General features: G+C 34.3%; 2 protein-coding genes across 18 annotated transcripts in view; both read left to right on the top strand.

The window, feature by feature from the left end:
- The window catches only part of LRCH3 (leucine rich repeats and calponin homology domain containing 3), a 106584-nt gene that overhangs the window by 36015 nt on the left and 49046 nt on the right, over window positions 1–21523 (top strand). For all 17 annotated transcript variants that reach the window (XM_081075891.1, XM_081075901.1, XM_081075889.1 and 14 more), the window contains exons 2-4: window positions 14473–14617; window positions 16181–16307; window positions 18934–19039. In XM_081075891.1, the coding sequence (XP_080932017.1) occupies window positions 14473–14617; window positions 16181–16307; window positions 18934–19039 (378 nt within the window). The remainder of the gene's footprint in view (window positions 1–14472; window positions 14618–16180; window positions 16308–18933; window positions 19040–21523) is intronic.
- LOC308508782 (SKA complex subunit 2-like) lies at window positions 11209–11725 on the top strand. The gene has a single exon (XM_081076084.1). It carries the CDS (start codon window positions 11222–11224, stop codon window positions 11666–11668), a length of 447 nt encoding a protein of 148 aa, XP_080932210.1. The 5' UTR covers window positions 11209–11221; the 3' UTR covers window positions 11669–11725.

Here is a 21523-nt window from a genome sequence, read left to right as displayed (position 1 = left end):
ATAAAGATATAGTAATTCATTCTGTCAGTAGTAATATTGACATAGGATAGACGACTAGAACAATAGAACAGATCAGAGAGACCCCAAATAGGCCCATACAAATACAGACACCTGATATATGATATAGGTGTTATAGGGAAATAGTGGGGGTGAAAGATGGTCTTTTTAATAACTGTCAGTGGGATAATTGGATATCCCTGTATGAAAAAAGTGAATTTGGCCTCCTACTGCACACATACTAGAAAATCAATTCCTGATAGATTAAATGTGATGGTCAAACTATAAAACTTTTTGAGAATATCTTTATGACCTTGGGTAGGGAAGGATTTTATTTAAAATTGCAGAAACCACTAACCATAAAGGAAAAAAATTAATAAAAAAGTTTTACTCTGCTAGAATTAAAGACTTTCATCAGAAGACACCAAAAGACAATGCAACTCTAAACCACAGAGTAGAAGATATTTGCAACATATGTAAGTAACAACACACTCATATTCAGAATTTATAAAGATCTCCAACAAACCAAGACTCTAGCAGGCACTTCACAAGAAAGGAAATCTAGGTGGCCAATAAACAAGTGAAAAGCTGTTGTACCTCATTAATAATCTGTGAAAGGAAAATTAAAATCACAATGAAATGCCACTGTACAAATATCGTTAAAACATAATAAACATTAAAACATCTGATACTAACAAGTATTGGCAAGGATGTGAAGCCATAAGAACTCTTTGTACACTGCTGGTAGATGTGTAAATTGGTACAACCATTTGGGAACACAGTTTGGCATTCTCTTGTGAAGTTCAAGATACATATATCTTATTACACAGCAATTTTACTCCTAGATATATGTCTAGATCAGTGTATAATAAAAATTTTCATCAGTAGAATGAGTAAATAAATTGCAGCATGCTCATTTAGTAGAATAATACTATGAAAACAGGAAAAATGAAGGAACTACTGTAATATGCAACTACATGAATAAATCTCAAATGTTGAGTGAAGATCACAAAAAGCTACACATATAGATAGCATGCTTCTACTTTGAGAAATTTCAGAGGTGTGATAGGCAGAATTGTGCTGCCCCCACCTCCTCAAACATGTCTATATGCTCATCCCTGTAACTTACAAATATGCTAGGCAGCATGGTGAAGGGGAATTAAGATTGCTAATAACTGACCTTCAGATAGGAAGGTTATACAGGATTACTTGGGGAAGGAGGAGGCTGGCACTGTCACAGGATCCTTAAACGTGGAAGAAGCAGGCAGAAGAGGGAGAACCAAAGGGATGGAGCATGGGAAGGACTCCACCTAACATCGGTGGATTGCTGATGGTGGAACAGGCCTATGAGACAAGGACTGTGAACAGTCTCTAGAAGCTAGAAAAGAGAGGGAAACAGAGTCTCCCCTAGAAGCTTGAAGGATTGCAGCTCTACCAACTGTGTCTTGATTTTAGCCTAGTGAGACTCATTTCCACCATCTGACCTCCAGAACTGTAAAATAATAAATTTGTTTTTAAAATTTATTTATTTATTTATTTATTTTGATTTTTTTTTTATTAGTTTCAGGTGCACAAGACAAGGTAATACTTAGATGTTCATCATTTATATCCCTCACACTGTGAACCCCCCTCCCCCATCCCCCCTAAAATTTATTTTTATTTAGACAATTCATTTAAACTGAAAAAACAGTTCACCATTTCTACCACCTCCCTGCCTCTGGCAACTACCTCTTTATCTATGAGCCTCGTTTTTGTTTTTGTTTTCCTTTTCAGATTCCATATATAAGAGAGATCGTATGGTATTTGTTTTTCTCTGTCTGACTTATTTCACTTAGCATAATGCCCTCAGAGTCCATACCTGTTGTTGCAAAATGGTAATATTTCATCTGTCTTACAACTGGGTAAAAATCTATTTTATACGTGTATATATCACAATTTGTCCATTCATTATTGTATACTTAGATTGTTTCCATATGGTTATTGTAAATAATTCTGCAGTGAACATGCGTGTATCTTTTCGCGTTAGTGTTTTTATTTTCTTTGGATAAATACCCAGAAGTAGAATTGCAGGATCATATGGTAGTTTTATTTTTAATTTTTTGAGGCATCTCCATCTGTTTTCCATAGTGACTGCAGCAATTTACATTCCTACCAACAGTGTACAAGACTTTCCTTTTTTCTACATCCTCGTCAACACGTGTTATTCGTTGTCTTTTTGATAATAGCCATTTTAATTGGTGTGAGGTGATATCTCATTGTGGTTTTGATTTGCATTTTCCTGATGATTAATGATGAACATCTTTTCATGTATTTGTTGGCCATCTGTGTGTCTGTTTTGGAAAAATACCTATTTAGACCTGCCCATTTTTAATCAGATTGTTTGGTTTTTTGCTACTGAGCTGTATGAGTTCTTTATATATTTTGTATATTAACCCTTTATCATATAAATAATTTGTCTCCCATTCTGTAGATTGCTTTTTCATTTTGTTGATGGTTTCCTTTGCTGTGCAGGAGCTTTTTAGTGTAGTGTAGTGTAGTTCCACTTATTTATAGTTGCTTTTGGTGTCAGATACAAAAAGTCACCACCAAGACCTATGTTGAAGAGCTTGCCACCTATCTTTTCTTCTGGGAATTTTATGGTTTCAGGTCTTACACTCAAGTGTTTAATCCATTTTGAGTAAATGTTTGTGTATGATATAGATAGGGGTTGAGTTTCATTTTTTCGCATGTGGCTGGACAGTTTTCCCAACACCTTTTGTTGAAGAGACTGTTCTTTCCCATTGTATATTCTTGACTCCTTTGTTGTAAATTGACCATAGATTCGTGAGTTTGTTTCTGAGCTTTTTATTCAGTTCCATTGATTTGTGTGTCTCTTTTTATGCTAATACCACTGTTTTATTTATTACAGCTTTGTTATATAGTTTGAAATCAGGGAGTATGATGCTTCCAGGTTTGTTCTTTCTCAAGATTGCTTTGGCTATTAGGGGTTTTATTGCTTCAATGCAAATTTTAGGATTATTTGTTCTATATGTGTTTGAAAAATGCTATTGGACTTTTAATAGGGATTGCATTGAATCTGTATATTGCTTTGGGTAATACGGACATTTGAAAAATATTAATTCATCCAATCCATGAGCATAGAACATCTTTCCATTTATTTTTATCTTCAATTTCTTTCCTTAATGTAGTTTCCAGTATACAGGTTTTTCATCTCTTTGGTTAAATGTTTTCCTAAGTATTTTATTCTTTTTGATGCAATTGTAAATAGGATTGTTTTCTTGATATCTCTTTCTGATAATTTGTAATTTAGTATATAGAAACACACCAGACTTTTGTGTATTGACTTTGTATCTTGCAACTTTACTGAATTCGTTTATTAGCTATAAGTTTCTTGATGGAGTCTTTAGGGTTTTCTATATATATTATTTCATCTGCAAATAGTGACAGTTTTACTTCTTCTTTTCCAATTTGGATGCCTTTTATTTTTTTTTCTTGGACAGTTGCTCTGGCCAGGACTTCCAATACTTGAATAAAAGTGGCGAGTGTGGACATCCTTATCTTGTTCCTGTTAAAATAGGAAAGTCTGTGAGCTTTTCACCATTAAATATGATGTAGCTGTGGGCTTGTCACATACGGCCTTTATTATATTGAGGTACGTTCCCTCCCTTTGTTGAGACTTTTTTTTTTTAAATCACAAATGGATGTTGAATTTCGTCAGATGCTTTTTCTGCATTTAGTGTGAACATTTGTTTTTTATCCTATATTTTGCTAATGTGGTGTATCACATTGACTGATATGCTGATGTTGAACCATCCATGCATTGCTGGAATAAATCTCACTTGATCGTGGTGTATGATCCTTGTAATATATTGTGAATTTTGTTTACTAATGTTTTGTTGAGGATTTTTGCATCTGTGTTCATCAGGGATGTTGAACTGTAATTTTCTTTTTTTGTGGCATCCTTGTCTGGGCTTGGTTTTGGATAATGCTGGCCTTTTTAAATGTATTTGGAAGAGTTTCCTTCTCTTCTGTTTTTTTGGAAGAATTTGAGAAGGATTGGTGTCAGTTCGTCTTTGAGTGTTTGCCAGAATTCACCAGTGAAGATACCTGATCCTAGACTTTTTGGGGGGAGGGTGAGGATTGATTACTGATTTAATCTCCTTACTACTAATCAGTCTGTTCAGATTTCCTGTTTCATTAAAATTGTCTTCATAGGTTGTAGGAATACTAGGAATTTATTTCTTCTAGGTTGGCATATAATTGTTTATAGTAGTATCTGCGATATACTGTATACTGTATACTGTAGTATAGTTAGTATCCTTTGTATTTCTCTGGTATTAGTTGTAACATCTCTTTCATTTCTGATTTTATTTATTTGATTCCTCTCTATTTTTCTTGGTGAGTCTAAAGGTTTGTCAGTTTTGTTTATCATTTTAAAGAATCGGTTCTTAGTTTCATTGATCTTCTCCATTGTGTTTTTAGTCTCTATTTCATTTATTTATGCTATAATCTTTATCTCCTTCATTCATTTTTTTTTTATCTTGGGGTTTGTTCTTAATTTTTTAGTTCTCTGAGGTGTGAAGCTAAGTTGTTTATTTGAATCTTCTTATTTCTTAAGGTAGACATTTATCACTATGAATTTCCCTCTTAGAAAATGCTTTTGCTGCGTCCCACAAATTTTGGTAAGTTATATTTCCATTTTCGTTTGTGTTAACACATTTTTTTATTTCTCTTTTAATTTCTTCGTTGACCCATTGGTTATTCAGTAACATGTTTAATCTCCACATATTTGTGAATTCCCCAGTTTTCATGTAATTAATTTTCAGTTTTTACCATTGCAGTTGGAAAACATATTTGATACGATTTCAGTCCTCTTAAATCTATAAGACTTGTTTTGTGGCCTAACATATGATCTATCCTGGAGACTGTTCCATATGCACTTGAGAAGAATGTTGCTTTTGGATGGAATGTTCTGTGTATATCTTTTAGGTCCATTTGGTATAACGTCGTTTAAGGCTGATGTTTACTTACTGATTTTTCTGTCTGGTTGACCTATCCTTTGATGTAAATGGGGTATTAAAATTCACTGCTGTTATTGTATTGCTGTCGAATATTTCTTTCTGTATGTCTGTTAATATTTGCTTTATATATTTAGGTGCTTCTTTCTTGACTGCATAAATATTTACAAATGTTATATCCTCTTGTTGGATTGACCCCTTTATTATTGTGTAATGTCGTCTTTATTTCTTTCACAGTATTTGTTTTAAAGTCTATTTTGTCTGTTATAAATATAGCTATTCCAGCTTTCTTTTGGTTTCCATTTGCAGGGAATACCATTTTTCATCCCTTCACTTTCTGTCTATATGTGCCCTTGCATCTAAAGTGAGTCTCTTGTCAACAGCATATAGATGTGTCTTGTTTTTTTACCCATTCAGTTGCTCTGTGTCTTTTGATCGGAGAATTTGGTCTATTTACATATAAAGTTATTATTGATAGGTATGTACTTGTTGCCATTTTGGTTCATTGTTTATTGGCTGTTTTTGTAGTTCCTCTCTGTTCTTTCTTTTTTCTCTTTCTTCTTTATGGTTTCATGATTTTCTTTAATGCTATACTTATATTTCTTTCTCTTTATTTTTTTTTTGTGTGTTTTCTGTAAGCTTTTGTTTTGTGGTTACCATAAGGCTTGTGTATAACACCTTATATCTATAACAGTCTATTTCAAGTTGATAACTCAAGTTTTATCTCATTCTGAATCTCAGCTTTCTTTACTCTCTCCTCCCTGCGTTTTATGTTTTTGATATCACATTTTAAATGTTTTTATCTTATGTGTCCCTGAACTAATTATTGTAATATAGTAATTTTTACTACGTTGGTCTTTTAACCTTCGTACTGGCTTTATAAATGATAAAATCACTACTTTTACTGTATATTTACTTTTCCAGTGAGATTTATTTTTTCATGTTTTGTTACTAATTAGCACCCCTTTTTTTCAGCTTAAAGAAGTCCCTTTTCTTGTAAGGCTAGTTTAGTGATGATGAACTCCTTTAGCTTTTGCTTGTCTAGAAAACTTTCATTGGAACTGTTTTTTCTTCCAGCATTTTGAATATATCATGTCACTCCCTTCTGGCCTACAAAGTTTGTGCTGAAAACTGCCAATAGTCTTATGGGGTTTCTTTGTACATAACAAGTTGTTTTTCTCTCGCTTCTTTTAATATTCACTCTTTGTCTTTAACTTTTGACATTTTAATTATAATGTGTTTTGGTGTGGGTCTCTTTGGGTTCATCTTGTTTGGAACTCTGCTTCCTGGACCTGCATGCCTGTTTCCTTCTCCAGGTTAGGGAAGTTTTCAGTTATTATTTCTTTTTTCTTTTTTAAAAATTTTTATTGGGGGATATTGGAGAACAGTGTTTCTCCAGGGTTCATCAGCTCCAAGTCGTTGTCCTTCAATCTAGTTGTGGAGGGCGCAGCTCAGCTCCAAATCCAGTCGCCGTTTTCAATCTTAGTTGCAGGGGGCGCAGCCCACCATCTTATGTGGGAATTGAACCGGCAACCTTATTGAGAGCTCGTGCTCTAACCAACTGAGCCATCCCCAGTTATAATTTTTTCAAACAAGGTTTCGGCCTCTTTTTGTTCTTTCTCCTCCTCCTCCTCTTCCTCCTTCCCCTCCTCTTCTTCTTTCTCTGTAAATATTAGTCTGTTTGATGCTGTGCCATAAGACCCTTAATTTATCTTCGCTTTTTTTCTTAGTTCTTTTTGCTGCTTTGATTAGGTGAGTTCCTCTGCCTTGTCTTTGAATTGACTGATCCTTTCTTTTGCTTCATCTAGTCTGCTGTTGAACACCTCTAGTCTATTTTTCAGTTCAATTATTGTAGTTCTCAGCTCTGTGACTTCTGTTGGTACTTTCTCATATTTTCCATGTCTTTTGTTGAATTGTCACTGTGTTCATTCTTCTCCACAGTTTGGTGAACATCTTTATGACCTTTACTTTGAATTATTTGCCAGGTAAATTACATACCTCCTTTTCATGAAGGTTTTTTTTTTTTTCCCCTGAGGTTTTATCTCGTTTTTTCATTAGGAATATATTCCTCTATTTCTTCATTTTGCTTGACTCTCTGTGTCGGTGTCTATACAGTAGATGAAACAGTCACATCTGCTAGTCTTGAAGGAGTGGCATCACGTAGGAGGTGAACCTTGTCATACACCCTTTCCCCAGCTTTGTTGTCTCTCAAACTTTTGTGCCTGTCCAAGCAGCCTATTATCTTTTTAATAGCTCCCTGTAGTTGAGGATATGCCAAGACCTGTCCTTGTCCCTAAGGGGAGGATCTAAGTACCCAGATCCAAGCTGTCTAGAAGCCATACCCTCAGGCAGCAGCTTTTAAAAGTATGCAAACATACGTAGTCCTGTGGGCCCACAAGCAAACCCCTTTCGCAGTGTCCCCTGGATGGCAGTCACAAAAATTGGGGCTCCAAATGAGTGTATAAGCCCTTTTCTGGGAAATGCCAGTGACCTGAAGCAAGGCAAAGGGAAAGTGCCAAGATGGTGCCCACACCCTTCATTCCTTGAGGGAGCACAGCTCCATAGTCCACTACATGTGTGCCAAACCTGAATAGTTTCTGTCTGGCTGAAGCTCTAGGACAAGCAAAGAGGCCTCCTTCACAGAAAGACTGGGCAGTGTGCCTCAGCCTGATAGCTGCAAAGTGCCTTGTGGGTGCAGCCTACCAAGAACTGTCTCCAATTGCCACTGTCCTGTGGGACCCAGGAGTACCAGCTCCCCAGTCACCAGAGCAAGGTGATTGAAGAGTGTCCTCTGGGTGGCAGCAGACGTATAAACCAGGATACCAGCTGTGTGTAAAGCTCCCCTACAGGAGACACTGGCACTCTGTGGAGTGTGGCTGAGGAAAAGTGTGAATATAGTGCCTGTCTTCCAAGGTCTCTAGAAAGGATGATAGTCAGCCCTTAGATGTGTGTTTAATTAGAAAACTACCCCTCAGTTGCAGTTATGATGATTAGCTAATAGACTTCTTACACAGAAAGACAGCGCCTCCTGGATCTGTTGCTTCTTGCTCAGCCCTGTGGGTGGGAGCTGTTTTAAGAACTCTTTCTTACTTGATTACCCATGAATATAAGCCCCACTGTCTGCAGAAGAAGGCAATACAGAGATGTCCCCTCTCAGCAGCTGCAAGAGAGGTATGAGCTCCTTTCTGGTAACACTGATTATTATAGTCCCATGGGACCCGGAATGCAAGCTCCCCTGGCCTCTGGAGTCAAGCAGTCCAACATAGCAAAGCGAGAGCACAAACATGGCTCGTGCCAGTCTCTGTCCCCAGAGAGTATTCCAGCAGGGTATAAAATATGTGTGTTAAATTAGATGCCTGCTCCTCAGGCCAAGGCTTTAATATAAGCAGGTCAGCTTGCTTATAACTTCAAGTCTGTGTGTGATCAGCTGCCTCTTAGCTGGGCTCTGAAGCAGGTAAGTCTGAGCACAGGGGCCATTTAAGAGCTGTCTCCCAGATTGCTGTAATCTTTTGGATCTCAGGATGTGACCCCGTTGGTTTTCAAAGTTAGATATCTTCTTGGAGACTCGTCTCTCTCAAGAGCAAGTCCTAAAAATTGAGATACCCTTCACTCATTGGGGAGAAGCTTTGGGTTTTGAATTTTCTCCTGATAGTGGGCCTCTGTGCCAGGGTGGGGTGTGTGGTGAGATTGTGTCCCAGCCTCTCCTACCCTCAAAGTCATTTTTTTGCCTTATGTTTAGTTGTCACTCAACCAGTCTTTAGGGTTTTTAAGAGGCAGTTGTTCTGTATGTACCTGTAGACTCAGTGTGTCCCTGGGAGGAGGTAACTTCAGGATCTTCCTACATTGCCATCTTGAACAGGAACTGGAATTTGTGCTGTTTCAAGCTGCTGAATTTGTGGTAATTTGTTACAGCAGCAATAGGAAACTAATACAGGAGACAAAACTATAAATTATTAAAGTATTGAAACTATCAAGGAAATGATTACCACTAAAATCAGTATATTGGTTCCTCTTTTGGGGAGGGAAGGGCTTATGATTAGCAAGAGCTACATTGGGGCTTCTAGGGTACTGGCAATATTTCTTTGTGCATATACGTTTTATGCAGTTTTCTGTATACATGAAGTTAATACACATTGCTTTTATAACCAGAGTTTTCAGAATGAAACATATCCACACTTCCACCATGTGATGATACAACGAGAAGCCTCACGTGACCTTGCTGACTTCCTGATCTTGGACTTTCAGCTTCTAGAACTGTAAGTTCAAATTCAGGACTCAGCATGTGCACACAGTGGGAAGACCATGTGAGGACACATCCAGAAAGCAGCCATCTGCAAGCCAAGGAGGGAGGCCTCACCAGAAACCAACTCTGCTGGTATCTTGATCCTGGACTTCCAGCCTCCAGAACTGTGGGGAGAAGAAATGCCAGTGGAAGAAATTTCCTGACACAGGTGACCTCTGTTTCACTTTCTCCACTTTAACCTTCAAGGTGAAGAAACTGAGGCAAAAGAAATTAAATGACTTGACCAAGATCACACAGTTTGAAAAAAACAAGCCTAAGGCAAAAATAAAGTTGGAAAAATTTTTCAAAAATGTCCAGAGGAAAGCAGAAGCTTCTGAAAGAGACAGAGAATTAATCACCCAGAGACACAAGAGGCAAACATGGAGAGTTAAGTGTTCCGTGGACAAGAAAAAGCCGAAGTTCATCACCACCAAACCAGTATTACAAGAAATGTAAAGGGACTTCTTTAAGAAGAAGAAAATATATATGAATAAAAAAATATTGCAAAGAAATTCTCACTGACAAAGGCAAACACAAAATAAAAGCAATGAATCAACAACACTAAAGCTAATACAAAGGTTAAAAGGCAAAAGTAGGAAGATATGTGTAATTACAACAATAAATTAAGAAATATGCACAAAACACATGAAAAATAATGACAAATATAAATGTAGAAAGGGGAGAAAAATGGTAGTGATTTCAGAATGCGTTTGAACTTAAGCAACCATCAATTTGAAATACTCTGTTATAAACATAGCTTGAAATATATGAAGTGTCTGGTAACTATAAACCAAAACCAAAATCTACAAGAGATATACAAGAAATAAAGAGAAAGGAATCTAAACACAACACTACAGAAAGCCTTCCACATACAAGAGAAGAGAGCAAGAGAATAAAAAGGAACAGAGTAGTACAGAAACAATCAGAAAACAATTGACAGATGGGAGGGAGGTTGGGGATCTGGGTGGAAAAGGTGAAGGGATTAAGAAATATAAATTGGTAATTACAAAATAGATACAAGGATGTAAAGTACAGGTTAGAGAATATAATCAATAATATTGTAATAATTATACACGGTGTCAAGTGGGTGCAAAACTTAAGATGTATCACTGTGTAAGTTATATAAAGGTCCAACCACTATGCTATACAACTGAAACTAATATAATATTGAATGTCAACTAAAATTGAAAAATTTAAAAAAAAACTTTTTAAAGAATGAAACATCTATAGTTTTTTTTAACTGCAGGGTTTTTTAAAGGTTTTTTTTCCTTTTTTTCTCTTTTATCACATTTCTTTGGCTGTAAAATTATTTTCTCTCTGGGAGAGTATGGCAAAAAATATCCTTTAGAAACCAGTAGTACTTTGCAGTATTTTCCATAATATAATCTATGATCCAACTAATTCAGCCTCTTTCATGAATTTACAGCATGTAAAAACATTGTTCAGTTAACACAAAGAAGAAGCTACTTGTCTTCCCAAATTGAAATCAAAATACAATTTAAATGGGATAACTTACAAGAACTCTTAGGCCAAAACTCTGGTTTCAAAAGTAGGCTATGTCATAAATTTGCTAATTATTTAAAAACTGAGGAGTACTTGTTTATTGAGATTCATCTATGCTTAGTGTATATCTTGCTATCATTTTTTTCTCTCCTTAGTATAGAGATCAAAAAAAGATTTTTTTTTATTTTCATTTTTCTTGATTTTAAGTAATTTAGCTTTGTAATACAAATATCAGGAAAACTAACTTTAAACAGCCCCTGCTTAAATTTAATTTGCTTTCTGCAGTTGTCATTTTGGAGGATAAATTTAAAAACTTAAGGATCAGTTTGCAGTTGAAGTAAATTACTTTCATTATTTCAATTTTTAAAATCATACTAATAAAGAAGCGCCGCGGTGGTCTGAGGAATGTCAACTATTCAACATGGAGGAGGAGGTCGATAAACTGGAATTGATGTTCCAGAAAGCTGACTCTGATCTGGATTACATTCAATACAGGGTGGAATATGAAATCAAGACTAATCATCCTGATTCTGCAGGCGAGAAAAATCCTGTTACACTCTTAAAGGAATTATCAGCAATAAAATCTCGATATCAACCTTTGCATGCACGCTTTAAACCAATTGCTGTCGAGCAGAAAGAGACTAAGAGCCGCATTTGTACTACTTTGAATAAAACTGCGACCACGATACAAGAACTGCAAAAGCAAATAGACCTGGAGCTGTCACCATTGACTGAAGAAGAGAAAACTGCAGCACAGCAATTAAAATCTCACATGTCAGATTGTGAAGAAATGGACTTGCAAAAGGGAACTCTGTATAATAGAGATCAATTCCAGAGAGATTTAGGAAGATGTCTTGTTACCACCTGATGACCAGAGGTCGAGTATGGTGAAGGAGGAGATTTGACCAAGTAGTGATGCCTTTCACAAGAGAGGGCAATATGAAGAAAGGCACATATATGAGTAAATTTGAGTCAAAAGGATGGAATGGGAATAAAAGGATTTTAAACACACACACACACACACACACACACACACACACACACAGTTAGTCTTGTGATTTCAGGCAAGGAAGTCTCTTAACACTGGTTTGCATCTGTTTTTGTATAATCGGGATAACATACAAGTAGATGTCCTGTCCTAGCATTAAAAGAATGTTCATGTACTATCCACCAGTCAAATGTGAATGAGCATATTTTGGAAAGTAAAGGATAGAAAAAGTATTTATATTATACATGTATAGAATGTTCCATTTTTGAAAATTTTGACTGTAGGTGTGGTCACATTGTAGGTGAGATTGGATGTGACCTATAATCTCCCATAAAACCAAACCTTTGTAATAAGCTGGTTCTCCTGTGACAGCCTCACTTTCATTTTTTTCCTATTTCTTCTGCCTGCTAATGTTGAGCAGCATGACTCTACTTTCAAATGCTATATTAGACTGTCCCTGTTGTATTTCAATACTACCTTTGTTCTCCAGCCTATATTACTGTAATTATTCTATATGAAAGCTGAGAAATTGAAATTAGAAGAACAATGGCAATTGCTTCTTAAAAAAAAATCATACTAATAAAACTTAAGTAGGGATTGATAAAATGATTCTTGTTGTACTTGATATTAAAGAAATTATTTACGATGTGATTTTGTAGGAAATATTTAGTCTTCAGTACTTGATGTTCGCTGTTACTGGGCTTGAACTTTTTCCTAATTATGGCAAAATGGTGGACTGTTTCCCAACCTCAGTTACTATCACGTCAGAGTGAAGCACTGGGACTCATAGGCTAGTAGGACCTGTAGGGAATATGTGAGTCTGGGGGATATACTGGGATCCAGATGAAAACAAGAGGCTATTATCAAAACTTTTGAGTTTTCACAAAGCTGTGCCTCAGAGGGGAAGCTTAGTTCCAGCACATTGTAGAGGTTGCTTCCATTATTTTGGTGTTAACGCTAGCAGCTTGACCTGAGAACCAAAGGTGAGACGAGGTATGAATTGGGAATAAAAAATAATTCACACAAAGGAACTTCAGCAGCCAGAGAGGGGATCAATAAGGATTATGTCTTGAACAAATAACTTCAGAGAAATAGAATATTGGAAGACATAGGTGACAAGTTTAACAAGCAAAACAAACATCCTGAAATTCTCAAGAAAAACAGACTGACATGCTTCTAATCATAGCATAGAAAAATTAAAAAGTGAGGGGAAAAATATATATATTAATTTGCAGTGAGGAGGATTATTGTTGAGACTCAAATTCATGGTCTGGAACATTAAGTAGAAGAGTATATCAAGACAAAAAAAATGGAAAGAAGGAGAAAGAGCAAATTGAGAAGATGGAGCAACTGAAAATATAATAGAGGAGAATTTCTCTGGATTAAAGAAGGATTGAAAGAGCCCGCTGAGTACCAGACCAGTGTTGGGGGTGCAGAGACAAAGAACAAGTTGCCTACACAGGAAAAAAGATCGCGTATGTGCTGGACTACTCAATGCGACATATGGAAAGTAGAAGGCAGTAAAATAACATCTACAGATTACTAAGAAAAGAACTTTACCTATTTCTAGCCAAAACATCATTCACTTGTAATGATGAAAGCAAGATAATTGCAGATATGCAGCAATTCAGTTCACTAGGGGAAGTTCTCAGTAAAGGATCCTCACAGATACCTCCCAAAAGAGACTTTTAAATAGGGCAGAGTAAAGAGAAAACAGTGGTGACCAAGTGAATCTCAGTACATTTAATTAAATCTAAATGGCTAATGATAGAGTGACTGTATTTCAACACATTCCTTTGTCCTCTACATTTCCTGAAAGTTTGCAGATGATATAGAAGTTTGATTAGACTCAAGTTCTGTGCCTTTGGCAAGACCGTACGTGGTGTGCTATTCTAATGGGAGGCATATCATTTCTGGTTGTCTTTTTGTAAAGCTAACAGCCATTAATATTCAGTTCTAGATCCAGTAATTCATTGAGGGTTGCAAAATGGTGATGGTCTATCATTTTTCATTCATAGTTAGAACACTTATATAGAGATGCTTCCTTTCATATAACTATTTGGTTACTCAGTGATACAGTTCATATAGGGAAAGCAAAAAAAACTATTTTTCCCCTTTATTAGTTTACAAGATAATGATCTTTTTAGGATGGAGGGGGACATGTGTGATAGATTTTAATCCATTGCAATTACTTTATTGAAACTCAGATTGTCTGATTTTTGGCCAGGGGGTGAGCAAAGATGGTTCCTGAGTCCTTTTGACATGATCCTGATCATCTTTGGTAGAGAAAAGAACGGTATTTTTTGTTTTGTTTCGTTTTTTGATTTGCTTTTGGGAAGGTGAATTTTCGGGATGCGTTCATTTCCTTGGATATTTGGTACTTGGTATGATCTTTGATGTAATTTGTAGGCAGATATGCCTTAGAATTTGTGTTACTTGCAAAGAATAATGGTTTTTGTTTTTAGTATATGTACACTCAAAAGGAGTCAACATTTCCCAGCAACAGGTATAGAGTTGTGTGTTAAAATGGTTTATTGAATTAATAAATATTTGAATGTTTACTCTGGATCAAACCCCACAATAGGAACTGTGGGGAATTCAGACATTCACGAAACCTGCCTATTTAACATTTCAATAAAATAATTCCCAAAGATTGGTTTTAAACTTTATTTTTTTTCTTTCAGATCTGTCACGAAATCGCCTCTCAGAAATTCCCATAGAAGCATGTCATTTCGTTTCTCTTGAGAATCTCAATTTATACCAAAATTGTATCCGGTATATACCAGAGGCTATTCTAAACCTACAAGCTCTAACATTCTTAAATATTAGGTAAGGATGTTTCTTTTTTAAAATACTTGGTTTTATGGTCTTTTCAATTTTCTCTTCCATTTCACTAAAATTTATATTATCTGTTCATATCAGCAGTATCCATACATGTTGTTAGGCTAAATTAACAGTATTTCCTATATCCCTTTGTGTTTGCAATAATTAACAAATTCTAATATCCATTAGCCTAATAGGTTTGCAGCAGTCTTGTAGCATTGGTTCTCCAGTTACAGTTTCAAATAAGCTGAATTATATGAGATTAGTATATCTGTAATTACTTTGTTTGGTTCTTGTGATTATATATTTTTCCAATTAAGTTCAGAATGTATAAATGCATTTGTTCAACTCGTCTCTGTTTTTCACATTTACAAGAATTTGTTTGTTACTTTATTTCATTATAAAAGTTATAAATATTCATTGGAGAAAATGAACAAATGTAGAAAAATGTAAAGAAAATTCACAATATTTTATCTGAGTTATATAATTATAGATTATCTTTTCCATTTATCCATGCTTTCAGTCAAATTTCTAAATGAGTTTTTCCCCTTGGCATGAAATAATCCTTTGGAAGTATTTTTGTGTGTAATCGTTTTATTGTATAGTTTATATACTTCTAAAACTCATTTTCCCTCTCAGATATTTAGTTTCTTTCAGCTTTTCTTTGCTATGATAAAAATAATACTAGTAACACCTGAAACTAATAAATTAAAAAAAAAGCCCTTTAGAAACAATAAAAACTAAACAACTATATTAAAAATAATAATAATACTAGTAAACAGTTTTATATGTAAATGTTTATTTTTCTCTTTCTTAAGATAAATGTCTAGGAGTAGAATTATAATGGGATTAAAAGTTGTAAGGGCTCATGATCTCTATTGGTTAAATTAGCAAAAGATCTTGAAAATGGGGGAACCATTGGTCCTAAGAATTAAGAAGTTAAATCTACATAAGTAAAATTTTAACTTTTTATCCTATGATGTTTTTATTTTTCTTTTAATTTTGGTTTGCTTATTTTTGTGTAAATAAAAGATTCCTTACCTATACTTCATTGATATGATATATTTAAAATCACAACCTGTCACTTGTTTTCCATAAAATTATATTTGTATCATATATGCATTTGGTTATAATACTGTAATTATGACGGAAGTAGATTACAAACACTTTATGTTTATATCTCTTCTTTGGAAGGAAGAGGAGAGAATGATTGTTATCTACCCTATTTTTAAATCATTTTTTCTTATATAAATGTAATAAAATGATGTTATGTTTATATAGCACATCATTATTTACAAAGGTGTTTTATGGTACAAGAGCCTTGTAAGATAGGTAGAGGAGATATTAAGATCCTCAATTTATAGATGAGGAATCTTTGCAAGATGCAGATTAGTTAAGTGCTGTGCCTACAAAGCCCAAAGCTGGCAAGCTAAAGCTCAAATCTAATATCCTGTTTCTTCTTGCAAGACTTATATTTGTCATTTTACTGAATATCGGATGGGAAATCTGGAAATATTTTTCTTAAGTATTGGGCTTTGACTCTTCTCTTGTTCTCCTTACCCATTTTAGTCGGAACCAACTGTCAACATTGCCAGTACATTTGTGTAATTTACCATTGAAAGTCTTAATTGCTAGTAATAACAAATTGGTCTCACTTCCAGAAGAAATTGGACATCTCAAACATTTAACAGAACTTGTAAGTTAACATTTTATTTTCTGATTGTCATATATATATAGTGCCAAAAAATGTATACACATTTTTAAGAAAGCAAACTGTATTAAAATTGTAATACTCAATATATACTGATAACAAAAGATGAATACAAGTCATGTTTGACTTCTGCAATTACAAGAGGTGTTCAAAGTGGTTACCATCAGTGTCCAGACACTTCTGATTACGGCGAACTACTGCTTGAGCAACGTTGACCAACATGTCCACTTGTAAACATTTTTTTGGCACCCCTAGTACACATAGTTATAGCATACTCTTTTATATGGTAAAGATCTATTATTAACATGTGTTTTTATGTTATTTTCAAGTATTGATAATGAAGTTTCACTGATTGATCAATACTCCAGTGGCACAGAATTAAGATGGATCTGAAAGTACAGGTCTAACAGGCCCACATGAAAGGGGAAAGGTCATTAGAATTAGGTTCTAACCGATATTAAGTGATTTCTATGTTATTAAACTTTTGAGGTATAAATTAGTAATTCATTTGAACTTTTGGAATTACATCTTGTTAATAGGATCAATACTCTGATTTTTGGTTTGCCCCTATAGGGAAATGGACACTACAAAGGTCAGGCTTATTTTTTTACCTTAACATGGCATCTTTAGAACCTATCTCCCACTCTAAAATAAGCTATTCTTTACTGCTTTATATTTCAAAGAAGCTTAACCTTCATCAGCTAGTCTTTGTTACGCTTGAGTACTTATTTCTGGGCATATAAGACTTTTCTCTTTTAATCACCACAATAACATTGTGGATTGAATACTATAATTATCATCATATTACAGTTGAGAAAACTAGCACTCAGGTTAAGTCATTTGCCCAAGGTTTTGTAACTGAAGTAGAATTTGGAGTCCACCTTAACTCCAAAGCCCATGTTTCATATTTCTGAAATGGTCAAATACAATTATGTCCATTGAGATTTGGGACTATAGTTCCATGTAAATTTATTAGCAAAGATGAACATCATAAAAATGAATACTATACACATATATTCTAATTGGACCTCATTAGCTCACTTTTTTTTCCAGGTAGATTATGAATATAAAAGGTCACATGTAAAAATTCACAAATAAAATCTAGAGTCTAGATAGTAGATCGCTATTTTGGAGCCAGTTACATCGAGGAAACAATGTCCAAAATGTATGTTTGTTGGCGTTTCTTCAGAACTTGAGTTAATAACATAAACTAGTAGTAAATTATACTCATGATTAAAATTCTGATTTTCAAATCATTTAAACTTTCTGTTTCTACTTCTTGAATCCTAGATACTTAACAGATAGATACGTCTCATAAAAGGTGCTTTTAGCTTTCTATAAGACGTGACTTGATACCCTCAGTCATACAACAGCTTGTGGCAGAGTAAGAATTAGTAATCCTGAAGCTCCTGATTCCACTTGATGGTCTTTCTGCAACATCCTTGTTCATTTTTTTAATGCAAGTAAAGTGCTATCTTTCAACAAAACATTTTCTGAGAGAAATATTATAGATTGCTGTTACCTTCTGGCTCAGGCTCAATTTTCCTAGTCTTTCAACTTCTTTTAAAACACTTTTCTTTCAAATTCTTTAAAACACTTTTAACTTTGATGCCTAGAGCACTGGATTAAGAAGTTTAGCTTCTTATTCTACTTCAGTCATTAATTGGTAGGAAAAGTAAAAATAGTATTTTCTCCAGAAATATTTTGGAAAAATTTAAAAGTAATGTCTGAAGCTTAAGTTTTGGTTAAGTGCTCTTTTCTAACTGTAAGTCTATTACTATTTTCTTTTTACTCATTTATTGGAGGAATTTTAAGTGTTAATGTAGCATCTTGGCGCTTTTATTAACCTAGGCAGGTTCCTGCTGCTACACATGGATTTACCCATTCTGGCTGTTCTCAGAATTATGGAATCCTGGATATATCAATTTTGTAACCTTTAATCAGTCTCTTCTCAGAACCAGTAAAATTAGAATCAAGCTATTTACCAGAATACCAGAAGGCCTTCCTAATATGTATTGGAATCAGGTTGATCAGATGCTAATAAAGAATTATCTGTTTTTTCTATAGCCTTTTGAGCTATGTGTACTTTATTATTTTCTCTTCACTTGCAGTTTGATAAAGAATGATTTGAATCATCTTCAATGCATTTTTATTTTACATTCTTGAACAGTTGAACTGGTATTTTGAAAATAGAGTTCTCTCAGATAATTTTATTATAATTTGTATGTTTTCTTCTAGTTTCATTAGCACAATATAAAATAAGAATATTGTTCTAAATAGATGTTGTTATACTTTTTTACATTTTACTTTTTAAACCAACATATTTAGTATTTGGTTTGCTAGTCTAGGCTTCCTACCCACATCTTAAGTCATTTAATTTTAGTTCTGCTCACAAAATATATAATACAGAATCATTAAAAAACCTGTACATTTTTAAAGTTAAATGCTAGTACAAACTATGGAATTATTCTTGGACACAGAATCATAATTTTTTTTTTTTTACAACTAAGAGTGACTGCAGATATTATCTTGTCCAACCTCATTTTATAGTTTAAAACAGGCAAGTTTGTAATATTAGAATAATTCTTTACTTTGTATCTTTTTGAAATAGGATGTAAGCTGCAATGAAATTCAAACAATACCTTCCCAGATAGGTAATTTGGAGACATTGAGAGACCTTAACATTAGAAGAAATCACTTAGTACGTTTGCCTGTAGGTAAGAAACTGTAAAATAATTATTTTATTATTATTTGTGTTTTATTTTAAAGATCTCTCAGGCTGATGGGCACAAGACAAAAATGTATAAGCGTTACAGCCAGTTTTTGAGATGTAATGGTTTATTTCATATGTTATCTGTTCCATTGTGAATTTTAAAAATTAGACTCTTCAGTGAAAAGTTCGATATTGACCAGTGATTGTATTTTTAGATCTTGTCAACTGATGTAATTGATAACTCAGGGTAGCGTCATGGAAGTTTCACTGGAAGTTTCAGTGGGACATGGGAGACTTAGAACACATTTTTGATAAGGGGATAGTTTAATACAATGAAAAACATTCCTGAAATTAATACTGACTTAAAAATGGATTTGCCTTGAACTTAATAACTTTATCCTTCACTGGAAATATTCATATAGAGGCTAATTAACCATGTGCAAGTGATGCCTAGCATGAATAATGAATGGAGTGAGAGACTGCACTAGGAGACCAGTTAACTTTAGCTGACTATAAGCCCTGGTATATGTATTTGAATGATAAAAATGATTAAACAAATTAAGTATAATTTATCTTTTAAAAATTCTAATTCATAAAAGAAAAAGCTATCAAAGTAAAAATGGGGAGAACTATTATTTTACTAGATCAGAATGTGTTCCTTTAATTTTATTATGGAATAGTTCTAATATATAAATGAGAGCAATGAATCAGCCAGCTACAGTAGTCATCAGCTCATGGCAACTCATCTGTGCTCCCACTCACTTTCCCTTACTCTAATTTGAAACAACTTACAGAAATTCATTTGTAAACATTTCAGAATGTAATTCAGAAAGATAATGATTCTTCACAAAGTGTTTTCATGACAATGATTCTCTAGGTTCTTTGATTTTGACAAAACATGACTTCTAATGTATAATAAATATTGGATTAACTAATGATGATTTTGCTTCATCATAGAATTGAAATGTTTATGCCAATTTGATCTAGTATAACATTTAGTTCTAACATACTAGGGTAGCCTTGATATTTTGGATCCCAAGTGGGCATCTCAGAAAGTGATTTTTCTAGTCCACTTTTATACACTTACTGTAACCACACTACCCAAAATTCTGCATCTCTTTCCTCTCACTCAACTTGTCCAGTAACCTTTACACCTTTTATCTTCAGAGCCTTCCTGATTTTTTTCCTGGTTCTGCATTCTACCACCTCAGGAATGTGAATGAAGGCCTCAGTAGAACTGACCAAAATCACGACATAGGACCTTATAACCCCAAATTTTTATCTAGGATCACTCCTCTACTCAGGACCCACCTACTGCAGCTGATCTTTAAAGACTTACTAATGTAATAATACTGACTTCCTGTGAAATTAGTCAATGAAAACATTGGGGTTTTGGTGAAAATTTGGGTTTCAGGTGACAATTGCAGTCTAATAGTTTTATCATCTAATATACTCCTATATCTTATTTTGAATGCATATTACCAAGAAAATTGTAAAACTGCCAAATATTTTCTTTTTTTAAAATCAGTTTATCTTGTAATCTCAGCATATTCAATTAAACTGAGATGACAGGAAAGCTTTATTCCAATAGCCACACAAGTTAGTGTGCAAGTTCATGTTAATTAATTGGTCATCTCTAACATAATTTTGTAGATATTACATCCTTTGTTATATTTCCATTTTAATTTTAAATTAATTTTAATTTTTATCAACTAATATATCATTCAAAAAGTCAAATAGTATTAAAAAGCTTAAAATGAATAATAGCATTTCCCTGCCTCAACCATTTCCTACTCCCCCTCCCCCATTTTCATTGGCCAGAAGCATCTACCTTCAATTCTTTTGACTCTTTCCACTGGTATTTGCTGACATATTTCTAATGATGTGCTTTTATAATTGTTGCCGGATTTAACAACTTTGACAACTTTGACTTAACGTCGACTTCCTGTTATAGTAGATGAGGTTTAACCTCCTTACATTATTACCATCATACCTTTACTTCCCTCCTGGCATCTTTCCAGTGTAGTTTTATCATAATTTTTGATTAAATCGTTAATTGTTTACATTATTATGACTATATAAATATTGTTCCCTGGCAATTCAAGAGATGTACTCTGATTTCATTGTCTTTCTCGTATGTCTTGTTTTTGTTCTTTTTTTAGAGTTAATAATTCCTTTTTTATTTTTGCTTAGTTTTTTTATGTTTCTATGGATAATTCCTCCTTCTTTTTCCAGCAACCTTATTAGTCAAACCATCAGATTATCTATTATTTTTTATTCCCTGCATATTTCCCTCATTCAGCCTCTTCCAGTCTGGGCTGGAGGTTCTGTTATTGCCACCCAACTTTCTTCTGTATGGAATACTCTTATTCCTGGACTCCATATTTTCCTCTTTCTTGCTTTTTTTTTTTTAATTTTGGCTTTATTGAGATATAATTGACAAGTAATTCCTTTATCTTTCTTTACACTCTTGTTTTGCTGGAGGGTA

This window comes from Rhinolophus hipposideros (assembly GCF_964194185.1).
Source record: "Rhinolophus hipposideros genome assembly, chromosome: 2".
Classification (NCBI taxonomy): domain Eukaryota; kingdom Metazoa; phylum Chordata; class Mammalia; order Chiroptera; family Rhinolophidae; genus Rhinolophus; species Rhinolophus hipposideros.
Note: the sequence above shows the minus strand (reverse complement) of the source record. Positions and strands in the feature narration are given on the sequence as shown.

Bases quoted from the DNA above. Each gene is read 5' to 3' on its own strand.
- LOC308508782 (XM_081076084.1), top strand. From the start codon at position 11,222: ATGGAGGAGGAGGTCGATAAACTGGAATTGATGTTCCAGAAAGCTGAC.